The sequence below is a fragment of the Cucurbita moschata genome, unplaced genomic scaffold, assembly GCF_002738365.1.
Source record: "Cucurbita moschata cultivar Rifu unplaced genomic scaffold, Cmos_1.0 Cmo_Scf00017, whole genome shotgun sequence".
In the NCBI taxonomy this organism is placed as follows: domain Eukaryota; kingdom Viridiplantae; phylum Streptophyta; class Magnoliopsida; order Cucurbitales; family Cucurbitaceae; genus Cucurbita; species Cucurbita moschata.
This window is the reverse complement of record NW_019268533.1, coordinates 1,136,877-1,156,463: the sequence shown is the minus strand read 5'-3', so window position 1 is coordinate 1,156,463 and position 19,587 is coordinate 1,136,877. Positions and strand designations below refer to the sequence as shown.

Below are 19,587 nucleotides of genomic sequence, written 5' to 3'. Positions count from 1 at the left end.
ACTTTAAAACACCTTGAAAGATTAGTTATGAACTCAGTAAAGATAAGCTAGCTACTCATAGGTAATCTAATTACTCATCAAAATTATTACAACTTTTCTTTCCAGATTTAGGTGATGCAAGCCAATCGAAGACGAGACCAACGGGCTAGAGACTATTGGGAATTCATGTCTGGGTTTGTTGATGTAATTATGTTTTTCGTTGTTTAAGATTTTTGTTGGTTAATAATGTTTTAAACAAAACTGTTTTGTAGTATTTTACTCAATGTTATAAATGTTTGAAAAATTTATGATTGGTTGTCAGAGTTTGTTATTAGTGTTGATGGTAACTCCGGTTAATTACATTGTCGATGAGCGGGTGTTACAAGTTGATATCAGAGCCTAGGTTATAGGTTCTATAGACCGTCTAGAATAGACCATATGAATTCCTTTAGTCCAGCTCAGAGTATCTCGCCTCGGTTAGGTAAGTGATGCATGACTGGACTTATCAAAATCTACTATCAGATTGGGCCTAGGCCTCATCAAAATAAAAAAGCCAGAGAGTTGATAAAGGAAGAAATCGTTGAGAAGGGTCGGAAGTTTGGTGTTCTATCGGAGCCATGGCCTTTGTTCATTTCAGATCGCACAATCTATTCACTGCAAATCCAATCGGAAGATCGTTTTTACCCACACGAACCCTTAAGAACCCTTAAGAAATGTAGAGTTGAAAATCTCTCCCCCATTTATCCCTCCAATTTTTATTATGGCTGCAATCCTCACTGACTGTTCATATGACGGGACCCCTCGAACCGCGCAAGATATAGTAGTTCGACTGAATCTCTAAGTGGGACTCCTTGTTTGGCCAACGTAGCGGATATTTTATCCTCATTAACTGTACTCCTCTTTTATTTCCTTTTACTTGATTATTTCATTTACATGTATGTTTCCATCCAAATGGAACCTGATTTACTCACACGTAGACTATAAAAATATAGTAATACAATCCGATCTCTTCTTTCTTGAAATCAAATTTGTTCTACCAAACGATTAAATTACCTTCGCAACTTATAAAAATGAATGTTTTTACCATCATATAAAATTATTAAACCTTAATCCAAAAAATATTCAATAATCTCTCTCAACTTTACCATCACACAAACCCACATTCTTTTTACTTTTTTACTTTTTTACTTTCTAACCTTACCAAACCTACATGTCAGAAGCCTGGAGATTTTTACCAAGCACGTGTCAGAAGCTAGAGAGTTTTTCTGTGGTAAAATCAATGCTTCCTTTTACCCTCTACACTTTTCTTTTCTTTTTTAAAATTTTCCTCTAATGGACCTAAACAAAATTTTTCATTTTATATCACAATTTTAATTTCACTTCAACTTAATGCTACAAGTTTCAATTCCAAGTAATTATTAAATATTAAATAATAATGATATATCAATTTTATAATTATAATTTTGGAAAAAATGGGCAGCTCTGAACACACTTAAAATACCTTTTAACTTCCAGATATGTTTCAATATGGTTCTAAGTTAAATTTATTTCAAAAAACATATTCTCCTGAAAAGCAATTGCTACCTCACTATATAAAACATCCTCGACTCCTTATTCAAAACCATTATTGGAGGACTACTAATTGTTCAATCTTGTGAACAAATGGCGACTATGTTCACCAGTTTCCTCCGTTCATTAACGACACGGGGTTGCAAGTTCTCGTCAACTCCGTTCAAGACGGAGATACGAGAACTTACAACCCGTGTGGTTGATGAAGGGAAGAAACGGGTGAACATGGTCGCAATTTTTTTCACAGAGATTGAACGAGCAGCAGCTCCTTCAACAATGTTATTGAATAAGCCGTCCGGATGATACTTTATACAGTGAACAAGCAGCAACTCCTTTACTCATACGCCCATGACAATAATCGAGGAATGGTTGGAGGGAAGAAGGAGATCATGGAAGGAGGAAAAAGCAGCAGTTGCAGGGTCGAAGCAAGACTGTATCAGATTGGGCCTATCCAAAATCTACTATCAGGTTGGGCCTATACAAAATCTAGTATCAGATTGGGCTTAGGCCTCATCAAAATAAAAATGAAATTTGCATAAATGATTAGAGTTGTAAGATTAGGAGTTCAGATAAATAGGATCAAAAGGTTACTATAAAATTTACTGCAAATTTGAAGAAATGAAAAGGAAGAGAGTTATAGAATCGAAGAAGTCATAGAACTAACTGGTTTATCCAAAATCTCTTGGGCTACGAGGACGATGAGTCGTTAACGTGTACCTTTCTTGTTCGCAAATGGTTCAATACCCATACCAATCTCAGCGACAGAGTGATAAATGAAGAAATCGAAGAAATCGTAGAGAAGGGTCGGAAGTTTGGTGGTCTATCTGTGGATATTTCAGCCATGACCTCTGTTCATTTCAGATCCCACAATCTCTTGCCTGCGAACCCAATTGGAAGATCGTTTTTGCATACACCAACGGCTGCTAAGAACCCCAGAATTCAAGCTAATATAAAAACCCAGTTCACCTCTTCTAGAACCCAGGTACGCCTTTTGCACAATCACATCATCTCTGGTTTCCAAACTAACCCTCCTGCAGAGCCAAGAAATGTATGGTTGAAAAGCTCTCTCCCATTTATCCCTTCGATTTGAATTCTGGCTGCAATGTGTTCTTTCAGAGGATAATGGAGGGCATATCAGTTTCAGGGGAAGTTGGTGGTGCTGGTGGGGCATACTCATACAATGCTTTGAAGAGGTTGGATCAAATTTGGTCCAGAATTTGCTCTGGCCAAGAAGGTGACAAGTTTTCTGATTTGATCCTTTTAAGCTGTTGGGGCATAGGCAAGGCAGGTCCAGTTCTATTGACTTCCTCCTTGTTTTACAGCTCCTGAAGCCGCACAGGAAGTCGTCCGTCGTCTCTCTGGTGCGTTTAGCCGTTCCGATTCGGGAGAGAAAGCCACCGACACATTTGATGTGTTGGTTTGTGGAGGTACTTTGGGAGTGTTCATAGCCACAGCTTTAAGTCTGAAGGGTCTTCGTGTCGGTATAGTGGAAAGAAATGTTCTGAAAGGGGTAAATGTTCTTGACAATGGAGTTTAATCAATGAAAATGGACTTTCTAATGACAGTTTTTTGTTGGTTGTGACAGAGGGAACAAGAATGGAACATTTCAAGGAAAGAGCTGATAGAACTCGTTGAAGTTGGAGTATTAACAGAAGATGACATTGAACAAGCTACTGCTATGAAGTTTAATCCTGTAAGTAAATCAAGCTTATTTAACAATAACGTATGCAAACATTCTCTGCAACTTGAACTATTACAAATTGCAGAACAGATGTGCATTCGAAGGGAAAGGCGAAATCTGGGTTGAAGACATCCTCAATCTTGGTATCTCGTGAGTTCTTTTCTTTCTTTTTGCTTATATATATACGTACTGAAACTCAGTCTGTAAATCTGAATCGGTTATTCTGCCATTGCAGGCCTGAGAAGCTTATAGAGATCGTGAAGAAACGTTTCATTTCTCTAGGTGGAGTCATCTTTGAGGGATGCAACGTTTTAAGCCTTTGCATATACGATGATATGACTGTGAGTTGATTTTGGTTCTAAAAATTTGATCCTGCTATCATATTGAAGGATGATGAGAGGTGTGGGTAGCTAGGAAATGGGTCATTGTTGGAAAATACCATTTATTGCAACAACTTGTTTAACAATACGGCTGCCAAAGCTGCAAGTTCATGTTGTTATTCCTTTTGTTTTTTCAAAGGTGATGCAACTCTCTGATGGGAACATTTTATCTTCTCAACTCACAATTGATGCAATGGGGAATTTTTCACCTGTGGTGAAACAGGTAAAGTTCTACCTTATTTCAGAAAAAGTTTGTAATATATGAATGCTACATAACCCATTTATGGCCTCACAATGTTGCATATAGTCATGTTGCAGATAAGACGTGGGAGGAAGCCTGATGGTGTTTGTCTTGTTGTTGGATCATGTGCTCGTGGGTTTAAGGACAACTCAACAAGTGATGTCATTTACAGCAGTTCATCCTTAAAAAAGGTTGGGACCTCAGAAGTTCAACTTTTCTGGGAGGTGAGTAAGCTTTGTTTTTGTGACAGCAGTATAGACTTTTTCCTGCTGAAGATGCAAGTTTTCTTACAATTTGACAGGCGTTTCCAGCCGGGTCGGGGCCTGTGGATCGAACTACTTACATGTTTACATATATCGATCCTCAACCAGGGTCACCTAAACTTGAAGACCTTTTAGAAGAATACTGGGATTTGATGCCAAAATATCAGGTTATCTTCTAGTTTACATATCATGCTGATTTCAATATGAACATCTCATTCATTCCCCTTAAGACTTCAATGGCTTTTATAATAGTTTTAAACAAGTTTCCATGGTAGGGAGTCTCTCTTGATGACTTGAAGATATTGAGAATTATTTATGGCATCTTTCCGACTTATCGTGACAGGTACAATGATCTTTATAGAACTTGAAATAGTTTCTTTTTTCCCCCCTTCTATGGACTACACAATCTAATATTTAGGATCTGATACACTTAACTTAATCAGCCCGCTGCCAGCTGCTTTTGATCGTGTTCTACAGGTAATGTAGATGTACCATTTCAAAACTGAAAAAGATTGATTGTCAAAACGGTATATCCGTACAGAGTACTAAATCTTTCTCTGTAGTTTGGAGATGCAAGTGGCATTCAGTCACCCGTTTCATTTGGTGGATTTGGGAGCTTGACTAGGCACCTCGGGAGGCTGTCAACTGGTATGTCGTCCTTGTACAAACTTAGCACGTTCTGTTTCTGTTACAAGCATGTGAGAATGAACGCATGTTTTATGAGATCCCATATCGGTTGAAGAGGGGAGCGAAACATTCCTAATAAGGGTGTGAAATCCTCTCTCTAGCATACGCATCTTAAAACCTTGAGGGAAAGCCCAAAAGGGAAAGTCCAAAGAAGACAATATCAACTAGCGGTGGGCTCGAGTTTAGCTCTTGCATACAGAACTAAGCAGTCTACAATATACAGGAAAAACAAAGAACAAATCAACTTTATATAGTCGTCTTAAAAGGGATATATGAAGAGTTACTAAATTTCGTATCTTGTTGATTACAAAAGGGATATATGAAGCTGTAACAGGCAACTTCCTCGACTCTGATAGCTTATCACTGCTGAATCCTTACATGGTTGGTTAACATGCTGAATTCTGGCTACATATTTACTTTTCCCTCAGTGTAACTATTCAACTTCCTAAGCATAAATGTTTTTTGCAGCCTAATTTAAGTAGTTCATGGCTATTTCAAAGAGCTATGTCTGCAAAGCAACGATCAAACATTTCTCCATATTTTATCAATGAGCTTCTTCATGTAAACTTTCAGAGTATGCAGGTAAGATTATCCATTGAATAACACTCACAGTTTCTTCAATTCAGATGTAAAAAACTTCTGTTCTCTTCACAGAGATTGGGGGATCCAGTGCTAAAGCCTTTCCTTCAGGTCATATTTGTTCTTTGATATGCTTAATCTTTGGAAGTTCTGCACGTTCGTTAATTCAACCGAAACATAGTTTAACCGACAACTTATTTCATTGTGACAGGATGTTGTGCAGTTTGTACCTCTTACCCAGACCCTAGGTCTAGTTATGTTAACTAAACCTCAACTTCTTCCATCAATATTCAAACAGGTGAGTTATATAAGTCCATTATATTTTGAGATCATTGAAGCTTTTCTCTTTGTTGACTCAGTTTCCATACAGATATTGAATCTTGTTTTATTGAGCTCTAGGTTGGCATCCCAGTGTTGCTCGACTGGTCTGGACATTTCGGCATGCTTGGCTACTACACGTTTCTCTCGACATTTGTCGATCCGATTATAAGGTAAATGGTCCTTACGGGTTATGTCAAACAAAGCCAAACCTTTTCCACCTTTCTTTTTCGTGAAACATTCGGTTCAGTTTTCTTCTATAATTTTACCAAATCGTGTGTTTTTCAAGGCCGTTCCTAAGTTCACTAACACCAAAGATGAATTTCGAGTGGAAACGACGACTCGAGGCCTGGAAGTATGGAGCTGGTTTAGATTACGAACTATGAAGAACAAGTCTGTTCTATATTTTCAACCTCAGACATAAATAGCAACATTGGTGTTATGTATAACTTAGCTAGCTAGCAGTAACATTCTACACTCCATATGTGAAGATCTGAATATCACACTATTATTTACAGATATATAAGATGAACACAGAAGGTGAAAAGAATTGTACAGTTCAGTTGGGAGTTCTGGCACCCAAAGTCTTTGATAGTTCCTTTATGAGAGGCTTCTCTTTGATATCTTTCTCTCTTTCCACATGCCATTTCTTTGACATGCCATCAGCCTAAAACTCGAACAAAATCCGGTTAGATCCAGCAACAGGTGAATGCTGTGAGAATCATAAATGATATAACAACATACCCAGACTTTGAAGGGAACCAGTTGCTCTCTGATCATCTTCATCCTTGGTTCAATCATGCTTTTTCCTTTTGTTTGAATCTCATTGGCCTGTCAAAATCATAGTTAAATAGAAATGTATGTGCATATACAAAGATCACCAAGAGTTGTCCATGTTTACATTGTTTAGATCTAGCTTGGACATGGTGATTCCAAAGATTAGGGTGGCACCACCAAAGACGAGCGCAGTAGCTACAGCAAATGCCTTTCCAACTACACGGATACGAAAGGTCTAATGAGTTAGGATGAGAAACAGGGAGAGAAACAGAGAAGTGTTCTGTTTTAGGAGGTCACTATGTGCAAGGCCTTCGGCAGCAGCCTTCAACTTCTCAGGATTGATCGGAGTATGCTTGTCGGTCCGCAAGTCATTAGCGGTTGAGGCCAATACTGAGTTTCCAGATTGAGGCAATTCCCACCTGAATTCAACATGACATTTATGATCCAAGCCAAAACAAATCAAATTGGGAGAAACAGAATAAAATTAGGAGAGAAATGAACCTTTTGGGGCCGAGTGAAACCTGGGGAAGGGAGACGAAAGCCCTAAGAGGGTTGAGAGAATCTGAAGACACAGAGCGGTAATTAGGGTTCGAAGGAAGAACCCATTTCGAAGTAGAGAGCGATCCATGAGAGTCTGCAGATTGCTCCCTGTAGAATGTAGAGGGCAGAGAGTGCCTTAAGACCTCAGGGAGAATGTCGGCTTGCGACTCGCCCTCCGTCGTGGAATGGGAAGAAGGCGGTGGCTGCGCCGGAAATTTCTGGGCAAGGCGGCCGACGGCGTGTTTGGATTCCTGAATGAAGTATGCCGCCTCTTTGGCGGCTAATCTTCCGGCCAAAAAGCTCATCGTTCTCCTGCCTACTCCAATTTGCCAGAATTCGGTTGCGCTTATGAGTGGCTGAAGATCTTACAACAAGAACTATTTATAGTTTTACAAATTTCGCATTCCTTCTTGGGTTTTCTTATAAAAATCTAAGAAAACTGTGAAATTCAGCCGCTAATCAACGGTTCGACGATCGTATGTAGTGTAGTGTTCATGATTTCTAATAAATTAAGTAAATCTTTACATTAATAGTATATATTAATATTTACTTTAATCCAAAATTATATTTTAAATATTTTTGACGTATTGCTTTCATAATTGCACACATCATCATATATTAAATGTTTCTTTTTCTCTCTTTAAAATATTTATAAAAAAATTAGTTTACTATGAGTCAAAATTAACAGCTAACTTATATATTAGTTAATTAATACATGTAATCATTTTTATTAAAAAAAATTAAAAACTATATTAAATATAAAGTTGATTTTTTTACTATAGATAACACAAACTTAACAATCCCGAGTGACCTTTTCGTCATTTTTATTCTTTAAATTTTATCCATCGACCCTGAAAAGGTTTGCAAAAGGAGAAAAATGATCGAATTCAAACTCGTGTGGGAGAATATTACAGATACTATTTCCAAAAAGGTAAAATATAAATTCTATTCAAATACACAATAATTCTAAATTTTTTCACACGCGCATACACGTTTTAAAAACTAACCCGAAAAGAAAGAAAGAAAAAAAGAGTGGTTGGTGGAAGGGGTTGTTTGGAAAGTGCATTAGCCCAATTTCCTCACAGTGGCTAGCACTCAAATATACTACACATCTATGGTGGACCATTGCCCCCACTTCCAAACACCTCCTTAGAATAATTATTATTTTAGGTTTAATTTCTTAACATTATATTGAATTTCTTTAAACATACATTTATTAATGCCCTCCATTGCCATATTTAGCCTAAGTTTCGTAGCTTTTAATCACAAAGCTTAAGATAATAAAGTTCCGATCTATTCACTCACAAAATCGATGATGAAGATGAAGAAGAAGATGGGTGTTTAATTAATTGCTCGGTAGTTGTGGGAAATTATGGGTATTAAAATCGAGTATTTAATGATCGATAAAGAAACTTCTACATTTTAGTTAAAACATAAAAGTTTCCAATCTACCTTCCAATTTTATGATGGGTTTTGTTCATATTATCGATGTTGAGCTTGATCAACCCTTAAAAACCCGTCACAAAAGTCAAAATGGTAGGAAAAACTGATACTCTACTGATTAGAAATGACTCTTCAACCGCTTAAAAATGTGAGAGCGTTTTTTTACTAGAGATAGCTTCAAGAAGACATTTGAACATACAATCACGATCATAAGTAGAGATTTCAAACAGTAATTATTTCACGTAACTAAAGTAAAAGAAAGAAATAATGAAAATTTTGTCTATATATTTAATATACATGGGTTAATATTGTATAATTAGAGCTGCAAAAATTACAAACACCAAAATTTTCTACATGGGTTTCCTCAAAAAACATCTCTACGCTCTCTCTAAAAGCTTCTATAAATTAGACATAAATTCTAAATAACCCAATTTAGCTTGGGAGTGAAAAGTAAAAATAAAAAATAAAGTGGGTAAATTCGTAAAAAGTAAAAATATAGTTTTAATATCAGAAGTTTGTGAGATAATAATCACCGTTTGTTGTGTAAAGGGTTTGATCCTGTTGGGACTCTTCGCTTTTGTTCTTCATAGTTTGTGAATTTGTATGGTGACGGTGACGGCGGCCGGAAAACCACTTGTTTTCTCATCAGAATCCTTGGCTGGGCGGCGGCGGAGGCGGCGGTGGCGGTGGTGGTCGGAGTGAGAAGAAGGAAAATGGCGAGAACGAGACTGAGGTGGAAATGAGTCATGTTGTGAAAGGAAAATGAAGAAATAAAATGTTTGGATTTGTAGCCGTCCAGATTTCTGATATATAAGATGGGGGGGGAGGGTTATGTTCCCGTACGTACGCTTCGCTGTAAGCATTTGGATTCGGGATGATCGGAGCCGTTGAATGGAATGAAATTAGAGTCAGATGGTGGGGTCATACGAAAGCGACGTGCAGAGGATTAAAACACGCACTGATTCACACACATGAGAAATTAAATCGAGTTGGGAATTGTCTCTATGTGGCAAAAAGACGGAAATACCCTTATATTAGGAACTAAATTACCAGTACTTGCCACTTGATTTAACGCGAGGAATCAAGTGGGACGGGAGGTAGTTTAGTCATAATCAAATTAAAATTAAAAAAAGTCAAAGATTTGACGTCGACGCACTTGATTAAAGGGGAAATTAATCAAAGACACTATGATCATACGATGCTTATATTCTAAAACATGGTCGGCTAATTAATTAATTAACCAAATGCTGAGTTTATAAACTAGTCTAATTATCAATACAATATCTTAAATAAGTGTAACATGCCACGTGGAGACGAGGCATTGGTTGAGCAAGGAGGAAGACTAGCATATATAGAACTCATAAAACTTCTTCCTTTTTTCCCATTTTTGGTTAGTGGGTTCCTTGAGTAGTTTTCTTACCCTAAATCATTCCTTTTTGACATATTTTGAAGAAATAAATCGTATATAAATAACCAAGAATAAGGAAAAAAGTTCACATATTTATAAAATATTTGTATAAGTTGTTAGATGAACACGACCTTCCACAATGTATAATATTATCTATTTTGAGCATAAGTTTTCATGGATTTGCTCTGAGCTTCTCCAACATGTCTCATCGTGATGGAGAGTGTATTTTTTTATTATAAATTCATGACTATTTCCTAAATTAACTAATGAAATATATATATATATATATATATATATATATATATATATATATATATATATATATATAATTATTAGGTTTGATTATGGAGGCCACAGTCCTCTCTTTTCCAGTAAATCTTAGTGTGAATTGCAAAGGAAGCTAGTGTGTGCTTGAGCTTCAAAATATATAGACGTTCTTGAATGCAAATAATTCACTGTAATTATGCTACCTTTTTCTTTTCTTTTAATGATTATATATGTATTTTTTATTTTATTCGAAAGATAATATTATAATCGTATCATCAGAATTTGAATTTGCAACATATACAAATATATATATATAGAAGTTGAAAAAGTTGAGAATTTTGACCATAATGAGGGTTTATGATGGAGTAAAGTAGAAGTTGGTGAAGGGAAAATCTCAACTCAATAATAATCCTATGCTCAGTATAATTATTCACTTCATTTTCTACCTTCAATATATATATATATATATATATATAATTAAAAAGAAGATTGAATGAGATGTAAAAAGGAAGTGTGATAAAGAGATGGAAAAAGGGGACAAACAGATGGTTGGTATACCCATAACTTTGAGACATTATATACTGTCTTCTCCAAATTTGGAATTTTTTAATTAATGCATTCAATTAATAAGGGTTTCATTTTAATCACATCTTATAAATTCTTTTAACGAATTTGAGTGGTGAATATGTACCAGGGTCCGGTACACACAGCCCGTCACACCTTTAGAATGGGTTTCATTAGAAACATAGAACCAATTCTCACCCATGACTTCAGTGTAACGTGCTACAAAAAGGTACACACAGCCCGTCACACCTTTAGAATGGGTTTCATTAGAAACATAGGACCAATTCTCACCCATGACTTCAGTGTAACGTGCTACAAAAACTTATATCTTATTGTTGCATACTACAGTGAGAGGTCTTTATTGGGGTGGGGTGAAGGTAGTCGTAGGGGAAGGCTTTTGATTCTTTTAGATAGTTGTTCAACGTTGGATCTCATCAATATGCCCCAATGTTGGATCTCATGCCCCATAGTTTTCGTTACACATATATCTTTATTTTTCATTTTACAAGGATTCTTTTATTAATCCTCCGACAAAAAAAAATTCATTTTAAGGTATTTTCGGGAGAAACATTCAAATTAATAATCTCTTAAAAAAAAAAAATAGATGTTTTAACTATTCAATTAAATTATTTTCATAACACAACATAAATCTCTTAATTGATACCAATTTTAAATTTGTATTTAAAACACAATATTCGACTGTTCGATAGTCGACAACCACAACAGTGGAGTGAGGTCAATAATCTCTAATGACAGTCAATAACGTTACTAAAATTTGTGACAGTAATGGCAACGATAACTAGTGATGAAGGTTGCTTATTAAAATTTGTGACAGTAATGGCAGCGATAACTAGTGATGAAGGTTGCCGTGGTGTTCCAACGGTGGTAGCTCACCCTCATCATTGAACGAACCTAATCTAATTCAACCATAAAATGTGTAGGCTAAAGCTCGGCCTAGCCCGAGCTAATGTGCTTAAAACAATGTCTATATATGGGTGATAGTAATCTAACGTTTAGCTATGCTCATGGTCTAGCGGTTGTATATACAGGTGGCTCATTCACTTTTCAAAATATTTTTATTAATTATGAATAAATATAAGTAAGACAAACTTTGGGCTTGAGTTAAGCCTTGATCAACATATACTAGGGCGACCTTGGGTCACAGGCCCAATGATGAGATTGAGAGTATTTTTTATTTTAGTAGGGGTTAAAACAGTATTTTCATATTTTATTTTATTTTATTTCAATCTAATTAATATGGAAAAAAAAATCTGCCCTAAATATAAATATTTTTTTTGTAATAAGGACCAATAAACTTAGATATATGTTAGTAATTATTTTTTCAAAAAGGAAAATAAATGTATTTATTGATTTCACATGATTCTCAACTCTATAATAATAACATTATTAATCCCTCATACATGACTATTTCTCTCCCTCTTGTTGATAAGGTCCTCTCTATTTTGTATTTAGGTAGAGAAAAAGTCTTCTTTTAACTAATATATATTATTCAACTTAAATAAATAAATATTGTCATTATCACGAGAAAAGATAAAATAAAAATTCGAAAATATTTTTTCAAAAGTATAAATCAAATTTAAATTTAATAAATTAGATATAATTTAAAATAGTCTATCAAATGAATCACCAGAAAAGATAAAATAAAAATTCGAAAATATTTTTTCCAAAGTTAAAGATAAATCAAATTTAAATTTAATAAATTAGATATAATTTAAAATAGTCTATCAAATAAATATTCAATATAAACGGCTTGTATAAATACGGTGTCTCTTGACCTTTGTAGGGGCGGAAGGACGACAGATATTTCATACACTTACAGAAAAAGAATAGACGGAATTAAATTAAAATTCGTTCCAGAATCCCTAAATTTCCTTCATGGAAGGAGGGGGAGACGGCGGCGATTTGTTGAAGCAGGAAGGCAGAGGCGGCGAGTCAACGGCGGCGAGTCTGGACGGAATGGAAGCTATCCTTAAGTACGAATTTCGAGACAAGAGATTGCTGGAGGAGGCTTTCACAGACGCGTCGTATTCGCCGGAAAATTGCTCGTCGTTCGAGCGATTGGAGTACGTAGGCGATTCGGTGTTGAATTTTCTAATAACCAGAGAGCAATACTTCTCGAATCCTAATCTGTCGCCCGGTACACTGACTCGTCTCCGAGCGGCGAATGTGGACACCGAAAAGCTGGCTCGTGTTGCGATTACACATGGATTTCATCGGTATCTTCGCCACAACAAGGCTGATCTTGATCAGAAAGTAAGTACCGATTGTTTTGATTTTTCATCGTTTTCATCGATTTCTCTGGATTTCCTCTGTTTTCTTCTTTCATAATTATGATCATTAACTGTTAACCAACCCACTAATTACGATATTTCTTTTCTCCTTCTCCTTCTTCAATTTTATATCTTTTTAAAAATTTTCAATTCTTAAATTTTTGTTTCAAAATCTTAAATCTTAAATATATTTTTTATCGCCTAAATTTAATTCAAACAATTTGAGTATTTGATTAATAATTTATGATTTATTAAAATTATATGAACTAAAATTTAGATATTTGAAAATATAATTAATTCGATTTTAATCATAAATTTTTTCCATAACCATTATTTTTTAAATATAATTTCGTTCTTTTTTCTAAGGTTTTTTTTTTCCTTTTCCAAAATCTTTATTTTATATATATATATTTTTGTGCAATTTTAGTAGTAAAATCGGAGAGAAATATATTCCATCTCTTTCCTAAAATTGCTTTTGAATTTTGTTCTTTTTGGAAAAACCTCTTATGTTTGATTTAAATTAGTCAATATTCGTTTAATTCTTTTTATATAAAGGTAAACAATTTTTTTAGTTGATTCAACGAAATATAAAGTGACAGTAATAGTAATTAATTAATTAAAAATGCGTGATAATTCATGAAAATTAATTGCGGTTTAGGGCATGCTCTTACATTTATTCTTTTGAAATATTTGAATCTTATTAATTAACGTGAAAATTAAATGTAGCGTTAATTGTTTTGAAACCCTATTTCTTCTATTATTTTATTAAAATTAAATTTTAAAAATCATTTGTTAAAAAAAAACTATTATAGGTTAAAATAGAATAATTTATTTTTTCCCTTTTTGTCTTTGTCTTTTTTTTTTTTGGAATAACATGTAAATCCAATTTTTAATTTAAATTTTGTGTGTGCGACGACAGATAGAAGAGTTTAGTAAGAATATAGAGGAGTACCCATTGCATTCGAACGGACTGATTAAAGCTCCAAAGATTCTAGCGGACATAGTTGAATCGTGCATCGGAGCAGTTTTCACAGATAGTAACTCGATCGACACAGTTTGGACGGTAAATACATTTAAAGAAGAAGAAGGATGAAAATTTTGAGTTATAATGGTAAGTTTTGATTGAAGTATAGGATGGTTTGATTTGTGTAGATATTCAAGGGTCTAATGGAGCCATTGATAACATTGAAGACCATGAAAAGGCACCCGATGACTGAGCTGACTGAAATGTGTCAAAAAAGGAACCTGAAGTGGGAATTCGTGGACTTGTGGGAAGAAAGAAAGGAGATCCACGTTTTGATAGACAAGCAGCTGGTTGGAAAAGGAAGCTATGGGAAGAAGCTCATTGCACAAAATCGAGCTGCAAAAGATGCTTTGGATAACTTCCACACAATTCTTGGCCAATTTAATGAACCTTGTCAACCTATGTAATCTATTCCTAATTATAATTACTCCCCCTTTCTTTTTCTTTTTTCTTTTTTTTTTCTTTTTTCTTTTTTAAATTTATTAATTAATCATTCTTTTATCTCTTTCAAATTAGTGTTAATTCCAAAGTAATTTATAGAGTTTTATTTTTTATTTTTATTTTTATTTTTTTAATAAAGTATAAAGTTTTGATATATATATATATATATCAAAATTGGAAGCACGTAATTTTGGTTCTTTCATCTACCAACACATCCCTTCGAACAAAGTGAGTCTCTTCTTAATTTTGGAGTTCTTTGATACCATGTTAGAAATCACGCGACTCTTCACAATGGTATAATATTGTCCACTTTGAGCATAAACTCTCATAGCTTTTTGCTCTCGTGGCGTTGCTTTGGACTTCCCCAAAAAGCCTCGTACTAATAGAGAGAGTATTCCTTGATTATAAATTCATGATTATTCCCTAAAATAGCCGACGTGAGACGCCTCATACCAATGGAGAGAATATTCCTTGATTATAAATTCATGATCATTCCCTAAAATAGCCTACGTGAGACTTTTATCACGGAACGATTTTGTCAAAAGTGGTGTATTCCATGCTTTCAAGATTTTTAAATTTTAAATCTGAAAGCGTTGAAAAATGCCTCAATTTTTAGATTTCGTTTTCAAGGAAATTTTTTTTTGCATTTAATGTAAGACAAACATTCAAAGTTTAAAGTCTGACTAGGTATAAAAATAAATTTTCTATGTAATAGATATTTTTTTATTATATCAATAATTTAATAGATAAAAAATTAAAAGTTGAAATAAAACAAAATTAAAATATAGAACATGAATTGGAATGAAATTTTTGGTGACCTATTAAATTCATAAGCAAAAAGCCTTAAAAAGTTTTATTAATTTTGTTTTAGGAACCGTATTAGGCCGAATGTTCTTTAATTTCCTTCTAAACTGTGTGGGAAGGAAGGCACGTTTGTTATAAATTTCTCCTTCATGATAAGCATTTTTTGGGCCCTAAATTGGGAAATGGGCCGGGTCATCGAAGCTTCCAGAATCAAGCCCAATTACGACCCATCCACCGTCCATGGTTGACGCTCAAAAAATCCGATTTGGTTTTTCTTCTGGAAGTCGGAAGCTTTCGTCTCCGTTTCCTCACCTGAAAAATTCATAAATACTTCCAAATCCAACCTAACAATCTTCAATTTCGCTATTTTTTCCGATCGGATATAAGTTTTGCACGGGGAGAGATTCAGCTACGAAGAGGGCGCAGATTAGGAGGAGATGGATTTCGAGCTTAGAATGGCGAGAGAGAAGCTCGAGAAAGAGCAGAAGGAAAGGAAGGAGATGGCTAGACGAAAAGTGCAGAGGGAAAGGAAAGCTAAAGAAGAGGCAAGAAAGCAACGAGAAGCCATTGAAGCGGCTCAACTTTCAAGACGTCTCGATGCTGCCGAGGCCCGAATTAAGGTGCTCTCTACAGCTGAATTCTTTTTTCGTTTTCTAGATTTTGAGTTATATGCCCGATTTGTTTGGATATGTCGATCGTGATTCTATGTTTATGTTGATGGATTTTTTTGCTTGTGAATGGTGGTCGCATACGCATTGATCTCTTGTGTTTTCTCTTTTGTTTCTTGGATTGCTGAAGAAGCTATTTGGTTCTGAATCCAGACTGCGAGCTTTCAAGCATTCTCTATTCTCAGATGGTTATATTGTTTTGTTATCCATTTATTCGATAGATAATTAGACTATTTTGTTGTCTGGAGGGATTAAAGCAAGGAAAATTCGTTCGTTCCTTGTATTTGAGTCTCTTGAAATGCAATTGCAATCGCCCAATAAACGCAATGGCTGAGCGTATTTATTGTTGTTTCAAAATTCTTGGCTCCTCGGTTGTGTCCAGGTTGATGTTTTCGGGATATGGAAACATTTAGAATGCGCTCTCCTAAACGTTCACAACTTAGAAAACTTTCAACGACTGTGGAATGGGAAAGGGATGTACTTGAATGTTGACGTGCTTTTGTTGCCTCTTTTGTGCTTAACTTGCTTGGCATGATGCCTCCTGGCTTGGTTTTGTGAACGTGTTTGTTAGATGATGGTGAGATTACTAATCTGCTAAAAAGAGGGGGAGAAGCTGACTTCAAAGTTTTTTTATACAAAAGAGAGTGATCTATGTAAGGAAAGGATTATTTCTTCAAAAAGGATATTTGGAGCCTGATTTCTAGCTCAAAAACTAATTTTTAATGATCTCTTAATCTATTTCATAGGAAGAAGGCTGAACATAACAGGATTGGGGGAACAATTTTTAAAGATTGTTTGTAAGAACTATTATTGTCGTAAGTTGTATGGAACTCAAGAGTCCTAGAAAAGTTAATATCTTGTTTGGCTTTTCTTCATGGAAAGTCGAAATTTGGCTGACATAGTGCAGACAAATGGTCCCTTTTGGATGTGTAAAAATCTTAACTAAAAGATATGTATTGAATGAAACTTAATAAAAATTGAAAATTACGTAGGATCAATGTGTTATAAATTATCACCTGATATAGAGCTGTAGTTTGTTCTCCATACGATTGTTGTTGTTTAACTTGGACATTTTCACCTTATATTGCCTGGTGTTGTTAATAGGTATTCGTGTAGAATGAATTTTAGAGTTTGAAAATTTCTCTCCAAAATGGCATTTTGCCAATTGTCCACTTTTTTACGCATGGATTTTCCACTTTCCCTTTTGACAAAGGCTGTGAACATTCCAGGCTGATCAACTAATGGAGGAATCCTTGCTTGCGGGAAGAGGAATTACCTTTTACCGTGTTTTAGAAGCTATACCTTATGAGGGTAATGGAGACAAGATCAAGTTGCCCCCTTCTGGTTTCACCGAATTGTCTGATCAAGGTGCTTTTGATAAGGGACCTGTGTACTTCCAACTGTCGGTAGTACATCAAGAAGGTCCTTCTGACTCGGACGTCACTGAAGAAAAGACTCACAGAACCACTCGATCAGGTGTGTTGGAGTTTACTGCCGCCGAAGGTTTTGTTGAACTACCTCCTCATGTTTGGCGAACTTTATTTCTGGATGACTCCTCCACGAAACCATTAGTTGAAGTGCGTTATGTGTGGCTACCCAAAGGAACCTATGCAAAGCTGCAACCAGAAGGTATAGGATTTTTGGACTTGCCAAATCCCAAAGCTATCCTTGAGACAAGTCTTCGTCAGCATGCCACCCTTTCTCAAGGTGATATTCTGACTGTTGTCTATGGGGAGCTTACATACAAGTTAAATGTTCTTGAGTTGAAACCATCTTCTAGTATATCCGTTTTAGAAACAGATATTGAGGTTGACATAGTTGGTCCTGATTCACCCTCTGGAACCATGGATCAGCATGTTCTCAAGCTGCTAACTTTTAAGAAGCAGGAGTCTGGTATGGTTGAGGAAGGGTGTTATTCATATTACAAATTCTCCATAGACAACGATATATGGGATGTAATTTCTTCCGGAAATGCAAGGGTCGAAGTAAAGTTTGAAGTTGAGACTAATGAAGGAGATACAAACATTTACATTTCTAAGCATCCTCTCATATTTCCTACTCAGCACCAGCATTCTTGGTCTTCGCATGATATTGGTTCAAAGGTCCTAATCCTTAACTCTAGAGATAAAAACTTCGGGGCTGGTACTTATAGCATTGGAGTCTATGGATTTAAGGGAACTTCAAAGTACCAAATCACAGTGAGTATCGAGGATGTCACGAACCATAAAGTGGGTAGACAGGAAGTCTCTTCATCAACATTTATAGACCAGGATACTGCAGAATGTCGGAATTGCAAGCATTACATACCCAGTCGAACTATAGCTTTGCATGAAGCTTACTGCAGTAGACACAACTTTGTTTGCAAGCATGCTGACTGTGGCGTGGTCCTTAGAGTCGAAGAGGCTAAGAATCATGTGCATTGTGATAAATGTGGACAAGCTCTTCAGAAAAGTGAGATGGAGAAGCACGACAAGGTGTTCCATGTACCACTCAAATGTGCTTGTGGAGTAGTCCTTGAGAAAGAAGAGATGGTAAGCAGCTAATCTTTGTGCTTTTCCTGATGAATCTTTCTTGATTTAGTCTACAAATGTGTCAGTCAAGATTTTCTTTGTTAGTTCACGAAGGCATCCCATTACTATCGTTGTAAACAAAAATTTCCTTCAATGTATTGTTGACAGGTGCAACATCAAGCGTTGGTTTGCCCACTGCGCCTGATCACATGTCAGTTCTGCGGGGACATGGTTCAAGCTGGAAGTTCTGCTATGGACATCCGAGACAGACTGAGAGGGCTGTCTGAGCATGAAAGCATTTGTGGGTCTAGAACAGCGCCATGTGATTCTTGTGGACGTGCAGTGATGTTGAAGGAGATGGACATCCATCAAATCGCTGTTCATCAAAAGAGCTAATTTCTGGTGCAGCCTGCAAGAGCTATGTGATATCAACATTGTCAACATGGCAGGATATTAGCAGAGATGCAATGGAATGGTCGAATAAATTGGTGAGTTTAGTAGCAAGTGTTGCATGGTTTTATTCTTTGAACACCCTCAGCTAGGAATTTAAAGATTGTTGTGGATAAACATTGGCAATGACATCATGAAATTAGTGTATAATATAGTGCTTGCAATTTATTGTACAGTAATATAATGCTTGGAACTCAGCAAGATGCAGTTTATCTGTTTGTTTCTAAGTACAACAAATGGGTTTGACAAATTTGGGATTGCCCATCTCAAAGGGAACTTGAACAAGATGGCCAACATTGAATTAGGAGGGCCTATTCTGCATCTGTTTTTTCTGCACTTACCTTCACTCTCGTACGGTGTTGGGGCAAATTTTGGGTTTGCTTCTTGTTTTTTCTGCACTTACCCATCTGAAAGAAGACAATATGCTAGCAATGGATTGGATTACTATACCTCTCCCCACTTTGAACTTTGAACATGAGCTCTTATGACTTTGTTTGGAGAGAGTATTCTTTATTTATAAACCCATGATCATTCCCTAGATTAGTCGATGTGGGACTTTCATCATCCAACAGTTACAAATGGTATTAGACTAAATATCGAGCAGTGTATTAGGAGGACGTCGATGTGGAACTTTCATCATCCAACAGTTACAAATGGTATTAGACCAAATATCGAGCAGTGTATTAGCGAGCACGTTTTAAGA

At 35.7% G+C, this 19,587-nt stretch overlaps 4 protein-coding genes across 4 annotated transcripts; 3 read left to right on the top strand and 1 right to left on the bottom strand.

The window, feature by feature from the left end:
* Positions 1-2,112: 2,112 nt before the first annotated feature.
* LOC111455087 lies at positions 2,113-6,259 on the top strand. Its single transcript, XM_023096618.1, has 18 exons — positions 2,113-2,530; positions 2,665-2,782; positions 2,871-3,058; positions 3,134-3,241; positions 3,315-3,379; positions 3,465-3,570; positions 3,749-3,832; positions 3,928-4,074; positions 4,152-4,280; positions 4,389-4,456; positions 4,557-4,590; positions 4,677-4,761; positions 5,114-5,181; positions 5,269-5,382; positions 5,455-5,490; positions 5,591-5,677; positions 5,779-5,870; positions 5,987-6,259. The coding sequence occupies exons 1-18, from the start codon at positions 2,390-2,392 to the stop codon at positions 6,081-6,083; spliced, it is 1,767 nt and encodes a 588-aa protein (XP_022952386.1). The 5' UTR covers positions 2,113-2,389; the 3' UTR covers positions 6,084-6,259.
* On the bottom strand, positions 6,071-7,566 carry LOC111455089. The gene is made up of 5 exons (XM_023096621.1): positions 6,976-7,566; positions 6,772-6,893; positions 6,599-6,690; positions 6,442-6,528; positions 6,071-6,364 (listed from the first exon to the last, which is right to left on the bottom strand). The coding sequence occupies exons 1-5, from the start codon at positions 7,317-7,319 to the stop codon at positions 6,257-6,259; spliced, it is 753 nt and encodes a 250-aa protein (XP_022952389.1). The 5' UTR covers positions 7,320-7,566; the 3' UTR covers positions 6,071-6,256.
* Positions 7,567-12,540: 4,974 nt separating this feature from the next.
* On the top strand, positions 12,541-14,451 carry LOC111455247 (ribonuclease 3-like protein 3). The gene is made up of 3 exons (XM_023096843.1): positions 12,541-12,970; positions 13,907-14,050; positions 14,140-14,451. The coding sequence occupies exons 1-3, from the start codon at positions 12,593-12,595 to the stop codon at positions 14,416-14,418; spliced, it is 801 nt and encodes a 266-aa protein (XP_022952611.1). The 5' UTR covers positions 12,541-12,592; the 3' UTR covers positions 14,419-14,451.
* A 1,064-nt stretch (positions 14,452-15,515) lies between these two features.
* On the top strand, positions 15,516-19,096 carry LOC111455245. Its single transcript, XM_023096841.1, has 3 exons — positions 15,516-15,876; positions 17,154-18,455; positions 18,603-19,096. Exons 1-3 carry the CDS (start codon positions 15,694-15,696, stop codon positions 18,828-18,830), a joined length of 1,713 nt encoding a protein of 570 aa, XP_022952609.1. The 5' UTR covers positions 15,516-15,693; the 3' UTR covers positions 18,831-19,096.
* The last annotated feature ends 491 nt before the right edge of the window (positions 19,097-19,587 follow it).